The 12997-nt window shown below is 53.6% G+C and overlaps 4 protein-coding genes across 4 annotated transcripts; 2 read left to right on the top strand and 2 right to left on the bottom strand.

Annotated features, from left to right (window-relative positions):
* Window positions 1-83: 83 nt before the first annotated feature.
* On the bottom strand, window positions 84-806 carry CC84DRAFT_1178377 (uncharacterized protein; the record flags this gene model as incomplete). Its single annotated transcript, XM_018180337.1, has 2 exons — window positions 84-732; window positions 766-806. 2 exons carry the CDS (start codon window positions 804-806, stop codon window positions 84-86), a joined length of 690 nt encoding a protein of 229 aa, XP_018033154.1.
* Window positions 807-880: 74 nt separating this feature from the next.
* Window positions 881-2277, top strand: CC84DRAFT_1166599 (uncharacterized protein). Its single transcript, XM_018179002.1, has 2 exons — window positions 881-1836; window positions 2002-2277. Exons 1-2 carry the CDS (start codon window positions 1233-1235, stop codon window positions 2025-2027), a joined length of 630 nt encoding a protein of 209 aa, XP_018033153.1. The 5' UTR covers window positions 881-1232; the 3' UTR covers window positions 2028-2277.
* Window positions 1724-2385, top strand: CC84DRAFT_1166598 (uncharacterized protein). Its single transcript, XM_018179001.1, has 3 exons — window positions 1724-1836; window positions 2002-2116; window positions 2164-2385. The coding sequence occupies exons 2-3, from the start codon at window positions 2038-2040 to the stop codon at window positions 2355-2357; spliced, it is 273 nt and encodes a 90-aa protein (XP_018033152.1). The 5' UTR covers window positions 1724-1836; window positions 2002-2037; the 3' UTR covers window positions 2358-2385.
* Window positions 2386-4777: 2392 nt separating this feature from the next.
* Window positions 4778-6061, bottom strand: CC84DRAFT_1188882 (uncharacterized protein; the record flags this gene model as incomplete). The annotated part of the gene is made up of 1 exon (XM_018181017.1): window positions 4778-6061. The coding sequence occupies one exon, from the start codon at window positions 6059-6061 to the stop codon at window positions 4778-4780; it is 1284 nt and encodes a 427-aa protein (XP_018033151.1).
* Between the last annotated feature and the right edge of the window lie 6936 nt (window positions 6062-12997).

The following is a 12997-nucleotide window of genomic DNA, read 5'->3' as shown; positions in this document are numbered from 1 at the left end:
TGTCGTGTATTCGTCAAAGGCGCATCTTCTTGAAAGCTTGTTTCATCAAGAATTCCTCGAGCTCGCCTTTCGGAATCCCCATGCTATGGCGTCCACAATAGATCCTCATCTATCCCATCAGGCGACTCCCTAATGATACAGTAGAAAAGCTTCGTGGCAACCTTCTGGCATCCCTCCCTGGGCACAGAAAATCGAACAAGCAAGCGTGTATTCCCAGTCCGAGCTTGATGCCAGCTTATGCCGTTTTGCTGATTGACGCACATGTGGTATCCTTCCGCAGGGCCTATAACAGGGTCAATCGGCGCTCGATCAGATATGATCTCCACATCGAACCAAGGTGCGCATAAAGGATTCTGCAGATTTGGATCGGTGAAAAATGTTATCAGCCTGTTGGACTCGGAGGATTGGAACGGGAAGATGTCTTCGAAGCCGTAAAGTACGGATTCAGTGTCTTTTTGTAGTAGATCAATGGCGCCGTAGAAAAGTTCATGGCGGCTTGACGGCGCGAGAGGCTCAGTGTTGTTTTTGGCCCTCGGATTCATCACTATCTTGCGCATGTCGCTGTCAACTCGGAAGTTTGCGATGAGAATGATGCATTGTAATCGTTTCTGGACTTGGGCTGTTTTCGTTTTGAGCGCTCCATCACGCTCGTCAATATGATGCTTCAGCCTCTGTCGAACGATTGTAGTACCACCAGTGCGGATGAGTTCAAACGAAGTCACCAGACCTCGACTGTCGATCAAGACCCTTACGCTAAGTACCTACCTGATCCCGTCAGCTTCGAAAAGCGCTTCAGCACTGTGCATTCCGATCGGTCCGATTCGATAGCTTACCCCACTCTACCGTACACTTCCTCAAGTGCTACACTAGTTTAGGAATATCCCGATCAGCCGATCAGTACACCAAAACGAGGAATTTGGGCTCAGGCAAAGCAACGTGAAGACAGCCACAGTAAACTGACGTGCAGACTAACATGTGAAGGACTATGGGCTGATCTCCCATCTGAAGTTGCGACCGTCGCCTCGCCGCGATAGAATGACTGGGTCGTCGCGTGATCTCTTTGATCAGTCATTTGATGCCCTCTGCAGCATTCGAGTACTCTAGAAACCCCCATATCACGCTGAATTTCCCTCTGCAGTCTCTCGTTTGCACTTTATCTGACTACTTATTTGATAAGCCGGCCTAGTTGTAGAGGTCCCGCCACTTACCCACCACCAACACCACAACTCACCATGCACAACGCAGACCCAACCCCAGATGATTCCACCCTCTACGTCGTCAAACGAACCGTCCTCGATCCTCGCAATCCGTCAGGTCTAACCTCCACGACCACCCTCCCCGCAACACTCACCTCTCTCCCCGCGGCGAAAGCCGAGGCCAAAGCCTTGCTCCCACAAGAGGGCTATGACACAGACTTTTTCAAAATCTATGAAGTCAAGAGCGACCCCGAGAAATGGAAGTATGGTGAGGGCGTAATGGTCTATGCTGAAGCGCCGTCGGGAGAGGTGTTCAAAGTTGGGATCGACACGGTGCCGAACCTAGCAGGATTGAAGGCGGGTGATCAAGGCAGGGTGTTACAGCCGCTTTATCATGTTGTTCAAACCCTGGTGGAGTATGGCGACGATAGGTCCGGAACGGAGCGGTATGCGGTCGTTGAAGGGACGTATGCGGATAAGGGTGAGGCCAGAGAACGGGCGCTGAAGGTGCTGCTGGACGAGAACGTTGGGAAAGAGGATTTTGTGGAGTACGATGAGTATGATGAGGATGGGGAGCGGCCATTCGGGGGGGATGTTGTGGTGCATGCGGTGAAGGAGGGCGGGGAGAATATCTTGGTGTCTGTGACGGCGGGTCAGTAGAGCCTACCGGCGTGTATATGTTCTGTTTTCTTAGTACAGGGGCTTCTCTACGATAATATTTACAGCCTGTCGATGAAATGAATCGACAATACAAACTCATCTTGAACTGTCTCATCATTGTACATGAGTTATGCGGGTCGCTTACATAACGCGTCCGTACCAGCACCTTGAAAGGTTGAAAATGACGTCCTTCGCCTCTTCTTTGCATAGTTTATCACTCCTAGCTATGCTGAGAGCTGTAGCTGTGCATCTTCAACGCTCTAGAAGGCGATCAGTTGGTGGTACACCGCCACGAATACTTCCAGACCTTTCAAGTGCAGCATGCCGCGGCCCTCGAAACAGCTCCGGCCGGCAAGCATCCGCGCGCCCTCTTCTCCTGACAGTCTTCCCTTCAAGCCGAATACGCACACGCTAGACTGCATGAAGAAGTTCAAGTGTTTCTTCTGCGGAGCTCAAATATCTCGGAGTTTTACTCCATCCCTCTGTCATCGCACAGCTTGAGACGAATAAATATATACCTATTCCAATTGCAATTCTTTTCCCCAAGCGCGGGCAAGACTCTTACAGTAAATAGACCGGGTCAAACCTCCAAATTTGCGCCATCCAATGCACATGGGCCCGCCATTGCAGTCAGGCCACCCACACAGCATGCTTCGTCAGCGTTCAAAGGTTGCGATTCTACGTCTATTGATTTCTTCAGATTGATAAGCAACAGCAGCTGAAAAGCCTACGCACTCTCAAATGCACAATATTTACAAAAACGAGCGTGATACCACGTTACGTCGGGGTATGAACATGCCAGTAGCATTCGTCGAAGTGATTGATGTTCCCTATGTCCGTTCCCCTCGTAACTTGAGTCTACTAGGTGAGCAACGCAGTATCCATACACTCCACTGCACCGCGCAGCAAAAGCTACAATACTACGATTCCCTACCAGCTAATAAATTCATTCCACGCCCCTCCCGCCCGCAGTCTTCTCGTTGGGGCTAAGAATTGCAGTGCATTCGATCGCGTGCCCCTGGGAGTGCATCACACAGGCAACTAAGCGAATCAGCACCGCGACTACGCGGCCAAGACATCCATCAATTTTGCCTTTGACCTCCTCGTCCAGGCTAAAGATTGCAGTGCCGCGTGCGGAAAGAGGCGCAGAAAGCGAGTGCGCCCGAGCAGATCTATACTTTCTCGGGCCCTCGCAACACTGCGAGTCGCCTACATCCCACTCTACGATGATTGGGACGCGCAGCCATCACGCCGGCTACTCTCGCCGGCGCTGCACTTGGACATCACACCAAACCCTTGCTCCCCATGACCAGCTAGGTAGATACATCTCCAGCCGAGAACCCGTCTTTTCGCCGCTGCACTGGGCTCAGTCCATAGGTCCAGTGCGAGCGCCAACGTTTGCGTCTTCCGGGTATCTAGCGGAGAACACTCGGAACAGACGATGGGAGCAGCGGATCATGTTGATGGTAGTATGATAATGGTGCGGAGACTGAAGAAGGCATAGTAGAGTTGGGCCTGGGGTTCGGTACACATATTAGATCCACGTATGGTCTTCGCGCGTGGCACTGTGAAAGGTGCTATGCATACATATGTGTATGCTAGCGTACTAGATCTAAGGTGGTACTCTAAACGGCGATAGTGTGGGAGTAGGCGAGTGATTAGAATAGGAGGCGAGGACTGTGCGTGGTGGAATGTAATTTATGCTCTGCCATACACATCTTTGATGCCTTGTCAACTGCTGCGAGGTGTTGATACACCAAATGCAATAATGTACAGTACAGTAATGTGGTGGAAGTGTTGTATGTGATGTATAAATTGTTTTTGTGCTTTGTATTTGTTTGACGTCTTGCCCTCGCAGCGCGGAGTGTTGAGCGCACATTCCCTCCCTCTCGTCCTCTTCCCACTCTATGTGTAATGAAAAGCAAGGGGACGAACACTCGCCCATCTATGTGTCAACGCCGAATAATGCAGATCCCATCCCAGTCCAATATCCAAGTGCGACGCTCGCTCGCTAAGCTGCTAATATTCACAGGCGCATGCAATATGCGAAGGCATGCAGGTATGACTCCTCCCATGCCATGACGCTCAGAATTCCAAACATAAGGGTAAAAAAAAAAATTCGTCGTTGCGTAGCGACGGAAAAAATACCGATCAGCGCTTGACCGACACTTGCGTTTCCGAAAATTCTCCTCCTCACCGACTCCCCTCGCCTCGCTCTTCTCCCCGTAGTCGTCCCCTCCGCCAAGCCATTGCCCCTGGTAAATCAAGGTGGTACATACTCCACCTCCTTCTTGCTTCATTCCGAGAGAGAGAGAAAAAACCCCTCGTATCCACCTTCTAGAACAGTGTAGTGCGCACACAGACGATCAGAAGTGCACCCGGAGCGGCGGATACACTTTAGGCGGCTCCCGCAGGCGCGTTGGCTGATGCGATTGCGTGGAGCCCGTCGCGACTCGGCCGAGCTGTGAGTGGCTACCGGAGGCACAGCCGCGCTGGCGTCTGCAGGAACGAGGCCGGGTTTGCGACACTTATTATCGCCCGTGTGGCGGCGTCGGAAAGCGCGTGGCTGGATTGTTACCCTGCTGCCGCTGTGGCTCCGGTGTGCGTGGAGCTGATCTGAAGTGAGGCGCTGTCGCGCCGTCGCGCTTTCCGACGGGACTATCCAGGCGCGTGGCCGATCTTCTTCGTCTCCTTCGCCGACCTAGTCCGAATGGGGCGTTATAAGCAGCGCGGCTCTGATTGGCCAGGGCCGAGAGACCGGTAAAGTTGTCCGAGGATCGCCCCCAGGGATGGCGCTAGGTGACGTTGATGCTGCGGCTCCCACGCGACCAAGGTTCCTATCCCGCAGTGATGTCGTGCCCGCGGATATTTGGCCACTTGCCAACGGCTCGCTTCAGCTGCATGTCTGCCCAACTCTTGCGCTACACTTCGTCGGCGAGAACAGACACCCATCTGTCCGGCACACGGCTCGCGGGGCTCTGAATGGAAGGTGCCTTGCTAGCGCCAATTTTCCTCGGTGGGAGCCAGATGCGTGCTTTGCCCACGGCCTTGGAGTCGAGCTTGCCGACGCGTCGCATGTTCATCTCGAGGACGATGACGCGGAGGAAGTCGCAGTTTTCTCTGGGTTCGCGCTGGCGAACGGTGGGATGTTCGGATTGCGCTCGGCTGGCATCCGGGGCTTCGGCGGCCTTTCTCCGGCCGCGTGAGCGGTTACGTCGTTCGTAGGTCTGCATCTGGATCATGGGTGCGGAGGGGTCTTCGTCGACGTTCATCGCGAGCGCGTCATAGAGCTGCATCGATAGTTCGGTCGGCGAAACGGGTGCGGGCGGTGGGTTCAAGTAGCGGCGAAGTTCTGGTGAAGGCAACCCTTGGATGTGTTTGGGGCGCATCTCGCTGGTGAATTTCGGTGATAATAATGACCTCGTAAGCATGTCGTCTGGCGGAATGCTTGGAGCTGTGAAGTTGGAGAATGATTTGGCCGCGGACTTTAGAGCTTGTAGTGAAGCAGTGAGGTTGGACTTGAACGACCTGAACCTCTCAGAGGAGGCAGGAGACGGGGTGACCGGATCTGGGATGTCGAACTTTGCAATCTCATCGCAGTCGTCGGGTGTAAAGTGTAGTAACGGGTGGTCCAACACGCAATCCTCGGCTGGTGGCGATGATACGGCCTTCCCGCGGCGGTCTGGTAATGATCTCTGATAGGGATCTGGTGTGCTCAACTCGTCCCAATGTGAAGCAAAAGACGGCGCGCTTGTGTCCAACGACGGTGGTGTCGTGTACAAAGAGTCGCTCGATATTGACCGGTCTGTCACAGACACTGCGCAATCCTTCTCTTGCTCCTCGCTCACGAGGCTGCCATACTCCTCCTCCGATTCGTCCACGCGTCCCAGGAGCAAATCCAGCGGCGAGCCGACTAATGATGCGGGCAGCTCTGAGTCGTCTTGCTTCCACTCCTGGATGAGCTCGTCCATGGATATCCGCCTATCCATGGCGGACCCCTTGCGGCGGCGCGGGGGCATCTTGGGAATCGCGGTGACGGCCAGGAGGGCAGCCACGGCTGGAGGAATCGCATCGGGGTTGTGGTTCTTGTGCGCGCGCTGTGGCCTGCCGGCGTTGTGGCCTCTGACCTTGACAGACTGGGTTGCGCTCGCAGTGCCTGGCCGGGTAGGCGTACGCGGCGGGATTACGACAGGCTTCGAGTGCATGGGAGCTTGAGACGAAGCTCGCTGGGGCTCCGGGCTGCGGGCGCGGTCCTCCATTTCTACGGTCCTGACGCGCATCGGTTTATAGTATGAAGCTGTTGGCGGCGGAGATCGCGCTCCCATCTTCTCTTGTTTGGGATGCTGCTTCGACGGCGACTGGAGAAGAAAAGGGTAGGACCTTGGCACCATCATGGCGGAGATTTTGACAGGCGCTGGATCGGCCTCGCCAGGGTTGGGGTCGGGCGTGACGTTGGTGGGCTACCAGGCCGAAGCTGTTACGTTATGCCTGGAGCGGGATTGGGCGAACGCAAGAAGGGTACAGTGTCGAGTTAACATGGAGCTGCAGGTGCCTGGCTCGCCGAGACCCGCCGTGCCTGAGCAGCGGTGCAGTATATTGCGAGAGTGCACAGAAGGACAGCAGCGAACGTGAAGATGCGAGGCTGGCAGACAAAGCTGGAGATGTTGGGGTAGACTACGGTATAGATGCGTGGTGGGTTCCGGGGGCGCGGCGATAAGGGCGACGACCGATGACTTCAGGGCCTCGGGGGCGCGCCCGCTGATAAAGAATGCCACCAAAAGCATCGCGTGGGCCGACCGGTCAGACAGCAGACACACAGCACCGCCATCCCTCGCTCTCGGTGCGCCGTGACACGGCGGGCCAGCAGCCCAGGCACCCGCTTGATCCAAGCACCACACCCTGAGATGACTCCCTGGCGCTGAAACGTCCACGTTGCGCTGCCCTCGACGCGCCTGCTGTTCACGGCGACCCCCGGGCTGCTTGCTGCGGCTTGGATCCTGCGGCATGCGGCATCTTTCCCAAACGGCTGCGATCTGGCGTCGATGCCGATTGGACGTGCTGTGTCTCCGCGATTCAGCGCGCAGGGCTGAAGATGCTCCCCCACGCCCCAGCTAATCCGCTATCGTCCTTACAAACCGAAAAGCACCCTCGTCTCCTTTTGGGCGCCAGCCTACGCCCAACCGCCGATAGTCTACAAGTGCCCGACTACACCTCGCGGGCTGTCGCGGATGTCAGACTAGAAGCAACACATGACGCTGCAGCTGAGGACGCAGCCCGGCCTACGAGATCGAAGAAGCTTATCGCTCTCACATGCACGCAACGCTTTCGTGCAGCTCCACACACCACCATCTTCGCCCTGCCCTGCATATCCGCCCTTACCCCACAGTGCGCTTGTCCCCATACGGCTGCTGGTCATTGTCCCAGCGAAAAGAGTACGCGCCGCAGCCGGGTCTCGCTTCTCGTCCCACAGTGCAAAGAAGAGGAGGAAAAGTGAAGATGCTCCAGCCGAGAGTTTCGCCAATATGCGTATGCTGTGCCGCGCAGCAGCGCCTGTCGCACAATATACCGTTTTGAAAGTATTGCTTCTTTTCCCGAAGACAAACACGTGTCTGCGCACGCTTCGCCCGAGAGATGCATATTCGCACAAACACTAGCTCACCGCACAACACCACCAGCGAATACTTCTTGCTGGGCAATTTCGCTAACGGCAAATTTTTTCGATGTACATTTGAAGCTAAGAGTTATGGAGAGTGCGCTGCTGAGCCGCTGCTACGACCACCTGCTCGCCGGAGCATACCTATCAAAGTGTATCAAAGACTACGTGCCTAGTACACAGCTAGGACGAGCACTACCGCTCACATCTTTTCGCGAGTCCTATCAGAGCGCGACGAGTAGTAGGCAACTCGACCGAGAGTCTAGAGTACCTTCGATAAGGGCCAGTCCAGCGCTAGAACATAGCACAAGACCAACAGTGTAATCTCACTGCAATGAAAGTTGCGGCTCCCGGCCAAGAGTCATGCACGAAAACAGAGCCGCCATCCGGATGCGCAAAGTGCTGTACTGAGGACCACACAAGAGGTAAGTACCTGCCTTCTTCGTAGGTAACTGAGCCGAGGTCTGTCCTCTTGCAATGCTAGCCCGCCGCATAATACTCAGGTCACAATCTCGCTACAGCAGCAAATTTTCAGCAATCCGCCAAGAGGCATACACGCGAGTACAACAGGTAATGCTTCGCCGAAAGCATACCGCGTAGACCAGGTACGTACCTACTCGATCCGTCGCTAGCGCGCCATCGTACCTTCTGCTTTCTGTCGTGCGCGCGGGTCTGTGTGTATGATCTGCATGGGCTAGGCTAGTGTATCATGTTGGCTCGTGTGAGAATGCGATCTGGCTAGTGCGGTGCTTGAGGAAAGAGTCTCCTGGAATATCTTTCTTGTGCGAGGGGAAGAAGTGAAAAGTGGATAGTGCTGTTGCGGGTATAATTCGAGACGTGGCTCACATTAGGAAGATAGAACTGCGCTGGAGATGAGTTGGTTGTCTCCAGTGTAGAGGTGGGTAAACGACGGCTATCCCATCCCGTAGGAACGTCAGCTCAGCAGACGGGATGCCTGATGGAAGACTGCATGGCAGAATGAACGTTCGCAGTCATTCAAGACTTCTTGTCTTTGAGATGATGCACATGGATGGAAAGCACGATGGGTGCGACCCACGCTGGCTTGGAAGCCGCGCATACGCTAGGACGCTGCCGTGGAAAGCGTGGCAGGAACGCTAGGAGCAAGGCTGTTTGAAACTACCATGAGCTTTCGTATGTTGATAGCGGCACCAGTGCGCATAGATCGGTTCTGGTCGCAGTCCACGACGCAGACAGCGAAGAAGCATGCGTCAGCGAGCGGAGTCTAGGAGGACTTCGGTGTCGTAGAAGACTGGACCGAGTACGTGTGTAAGCGGGATATAGGAAATGTAGACATGATTCATGTTCCCATTTTGAGATATGTTAGAAATTTAGGAATGGTTCTAGCTGCGCGAGAAGATGCCTTGTATTTCTCATGGGGCCGTCGGGTGCATTTCATCCCAGTCTCGTGCGGCAGAACTTCATATGTGAAATTGTGTCAGCAACACATTCAAGTTGGGTAAACGTGTCAATGAACAAAGATCATTTCAGCCTTGACTAGTTTTCAGAGGGCGACTGCGTATCCTATGCCATAGATATTATGAAGCACCTAAACAACGGAAATCGCTAATCGCGTGCTCAAGCGGAGCAAGTGCTGGTACTACGATGCCTTGGAGGTCAGGCGGGGCGTGAACGCAGATAAGCAAACATGACCACCAAAAATAATTCATTCACTCAGTAAGACGTCCAATGAGTAGGTGAAGGCATGCCGTGGAGCGGGACTTCGCTTGATTCTACAGCGTTGAAGACCAAAAATTCCGTTGACCGTCGTTCACATTCACCTTCCCCTGACTATTTCTGAGGCACGATTGTTTATATGAATTTCAACATTCCCCACGAACCTAACATGCTCACATTACACTACAACCAAAACATCAGCAAGACTACAATATGTCGTCCCCGAACGAGACACTCCGAGCATACATCCAGATGCTGCTCATCGCCATCGACAGCGAGCAGGTGGTCAAGCAAGGCCGCCCATTCCCCGTACTCGCTAGTAAGTCATCTCTGGCCGCAGAACGCCATCATGCCTCTGATTTCATCCGTAATCGCCTCCTCATTCATCTTCAGCGCGTGCATCGTCTCCAAAGTAGCCCGGTGTACCTCCTCCGCAAGTGCCATTACCAAATTCTTATCCGGGGTGTTGGGCTACAATAGCATCATGTATGTTCTGGCCGCGCGCGTTGCTAGTACGGATCATCACGCGCTTGGGCTCAGCATCGGGGCCACGCATGCTGCGGACAAGGCTGGTAATATTCTCTGTGTACAGGTACATCGTTAGTCCAAAAGCCGAGCAACTCTAGCCATGGGAGGATGGCTTGAGGCTGGTTCGAATGTGCTAAGGAACGAGGTGCGGAGCACATCACGGTCTTCTTCAACTGAGACAGACCATCCTGGCTAGAAAATTGGTCTCTGAGACGAATGTTCCGAACGGAGCACAAGGATTTGGTACGGCTTGTCACACACCTTTTCAGTGCCTAGCAAATTACAGCAACGTTAAGTTGGGAAGGGAACTCATACAAAGAGATGCTATTGAAAACGCAGACCTATCTTAATGAAAGAAGCTTCAGGGTTGCATTTTGCCGCTTTGCTAGGCAATGTCACTATGGTAGATGTCGTGATACAGGTTGGAGCCGGCCTTGATGCAATATCATGTTCCTGGAATTGACAGTTCGGGCTTGGCGAGGTCGATTGGACATGGTCTATTCTCTGTTGGAAGCCGGTGCGCATGCATGGGGTCGGACAATCTCGAATCACAGAAGGACGGTATATCGGGTGTAGGTACACGACCATCGCATACTAGCCGGTGAAATCCAGCATTGAAGGAAGAAAAACTCGGATCGGATTATTGCCAGCCTATCCGCATTATCATCGACCCCATGGATTTGGTTACACTGGAGCGTCATGTGCTTCCAGAATTGCAAATGTCCAGATACTTTGGGTCTTGTGAGACCTGCAAGACAGGATTCAGGAGCTGGAGCAACAAAAGTGTCTTAGGTATGTAGTTATCATATGTGCTAAGTCATTTACTACTAAGTTATGTTAAGCTTCGACAGTCCATTAGCCAGCGCGGCCAACGTACAGTACAGCCTCCGTACAGGCCTCTTGTACGTACTTACGGGACCCCCTAGCAGTGTATGTGCCGTTTCAAGTATACAATTGGCTTAATTGGGAAGGTGGCTGGTGTAGAGGTCGTCGTCGGCAAGCTGGACGTTGGGCTTGGCATCCTTCTGAGTGACGTGAGCTGCCAGCTTTGTAAGGTGACTGTGTACGGCCTCTCTCCTCAGCCAGTTCTTCTGGAGCTGTAGAGCCTCGACGACAGCTGGAGACAGTGAATTGCCATCGCACGTGATTGTTCTTCTAGCGGATGAGAAACATCTCTCACAGTCGTAGGACGTTGCTGGCACAGAGAGATGATCTATCGCCATTTTGTATACGACTGGGTAGCGTTTTTTACCTACTTCCGTCCACCACCGGTGTGGGTCCTGTAGGGGCTTGTAGAGATCCAGAGACGAAGACGCAGCTAGCTTATCGTCGTAGAGGCTGTCAAAGTACTCGTCGAGCTGCGACGTGCGTTTCTGCCGCTTGTACGTCTTCTTGCCTGTGAGCAGGTGGTCGTCGACGAACATTGTTCGGAGTCTCCGCTCGTTGGTCGCGTACGCTCTAGTCACCTTGCGCGTGCGTGGGAGCTCCGGAAGCTCATCGTCGCCGTCGCCGTCGCCGTCGCCTTCGGCAGCCTCTGCAGCTAGGTACTGCTTATAGACCTCGCGAATTGATTTCTCCGCTGCCTTATGCCACTGTGGGTGGAGCTTTCAGTGGAACTTGAACCAGGAGAGGCGTAGGCATGGGTGCATAGCTGTTGCCACGTAGTAGAGAGATGGCGCGTCCTCGAGGACCAGCTTCTGGAAATAGGTGCCAAGCTTCTCGAGCGCGAGCTTGACGCCGGAGACAATATATTCAGATTGTTCGAAGCCATCAATTTGATAGACACTTTCCTTGTCTTCGCCGTTGAGAAAGGCGTAGATTTCTTGAAGGCTGACTATCGTCTGCTAGAGTGAGCTAAACCCGCTATCAGACGCGTTGCCTTCTAGAGACTTCGTATTCTTGTAGAAGGTCTCTAAGACGATTGTTACAACGCGAATCTCGTCCCACTCATCGTCCGTCAAGGCGTCAATCGTAGGATTGCACTTCTCATCTATAGTGGAGCTGTCGGCGCGCGCGAGCTTGAAGAAGCGTCGCATGGGCTCGCGGAGCTCTAGGCAGCGCAGTAACATGAGATAGACGCTATGCCAGCGGATCCCGCCATCTTTAACCAAATTGAGGACGGAGAAGCTGAAGAGCTTATCATCTTCGAGCAGCGTCCTGTGTATTGATTGGAAAATCTGGCGTCGTTTGTGGGAGCTGCAGACGGCGTTAACAAAGTTGTGCAATTTGCCAATAGCACCATGCGCCTGGAACATCGCATATTGATCCTTAGGCGACGCCTTTGCCAGTTCGGATTCAAAATTGCTCACGCCGCTACCGTAGATGAGATATTTGGAGACAAGGTTGATTATATGGCCGGCGCAGTGTATACGGCGATTAGTGGCAATGTAGAGGTCTTCTGGGGTGACATTGTGGAGCTCGCGGAGGAAGGTTGTGCCATAATTAGCCGCATTGTCGCCCACAAAACAGTGCAATTTTCGGGTAAATCGATACTCGATTGCTACATCGTAGATAATCTGGGCCTGCGCAACGCCTGTATGGTCACAAAAAAGAGCTCGAAAAGCAATTAGTAGGTCGCGTTGACGGTGTTGAGAATCTAGAGGATGTGCAGGTCAGCGATGAGGATCCCTAAAGTCCAGTATTCGATAACACCAGCCGGATTAACTACTAATCTGGCCGAAAACACTGACTTATCGACGAAGTGGGCGACAACTCCAAGAAAGTCATAATTGTTCGGCGACGTCCAGATATCGCAACTTACGGAAACCTGGCTTTCTGATTCAGCCAAAAGCTTTAAAATCACCTCCTTTCTCTCCGCCAGCTGCTTTTTCACGTATTCTGAAAGTGTAGTATAGCTTGCCGGCAGCGCGCGGAGCAGTGGTGATCTGTTCCAGGTCAAGAGCCCCCTCGTCGACGGATCCACACACATTCTGAAGCTCAAATCGTTAACTATCACCCAGTCAACGTACGCCAGTTGCAACTCCTCTTCCTGCCAGCTGTAATGAGAAACAGAGCTCGACGAGCCGGCGGCGGAGGCGGCATATTCCCACGGAGACTGCGGCTGCAGAGCCTCAACAACTGGCAGCAACCCGACGTCGACGTCTATATTATGCGCCTTCCGGAGGTGCCTCTTGATATGCGCGTTGCCGTCGCACGCCCAGCAATCCGGGATCCTCTTCTGTTCATGACACTCCTGACAGAGCCACAGCGTCAACTTTCTGCCGTCATCCTCGAGATACTCAAGCTCAGCTCCCCATCGCCAAAT

Source organism: Paraphaeosphaeria sporulosa (assembly GCF_001642045.1).
Source record: "Paraphaeosphaeria sporulosa strain AP3s5-JAC2a unplaced genomic scaffold CC84scaffold_8, whole genome shotgun sequence".
In the NCBI taxonomy this organism is placed as follows: domain Eukaryota; kingdom Fungi; phylum Ascomycota; class Dothideomycetes; order Pleosporales; family Didymosphaeriaceae; genus Paraphaeosphaeria; species Paraphaeosphaeria sporulosa.
Note: the sequence above shows the minus strand (reverse complement) of the source record. Positions and strands in the feature narration are given on the sequence as shown.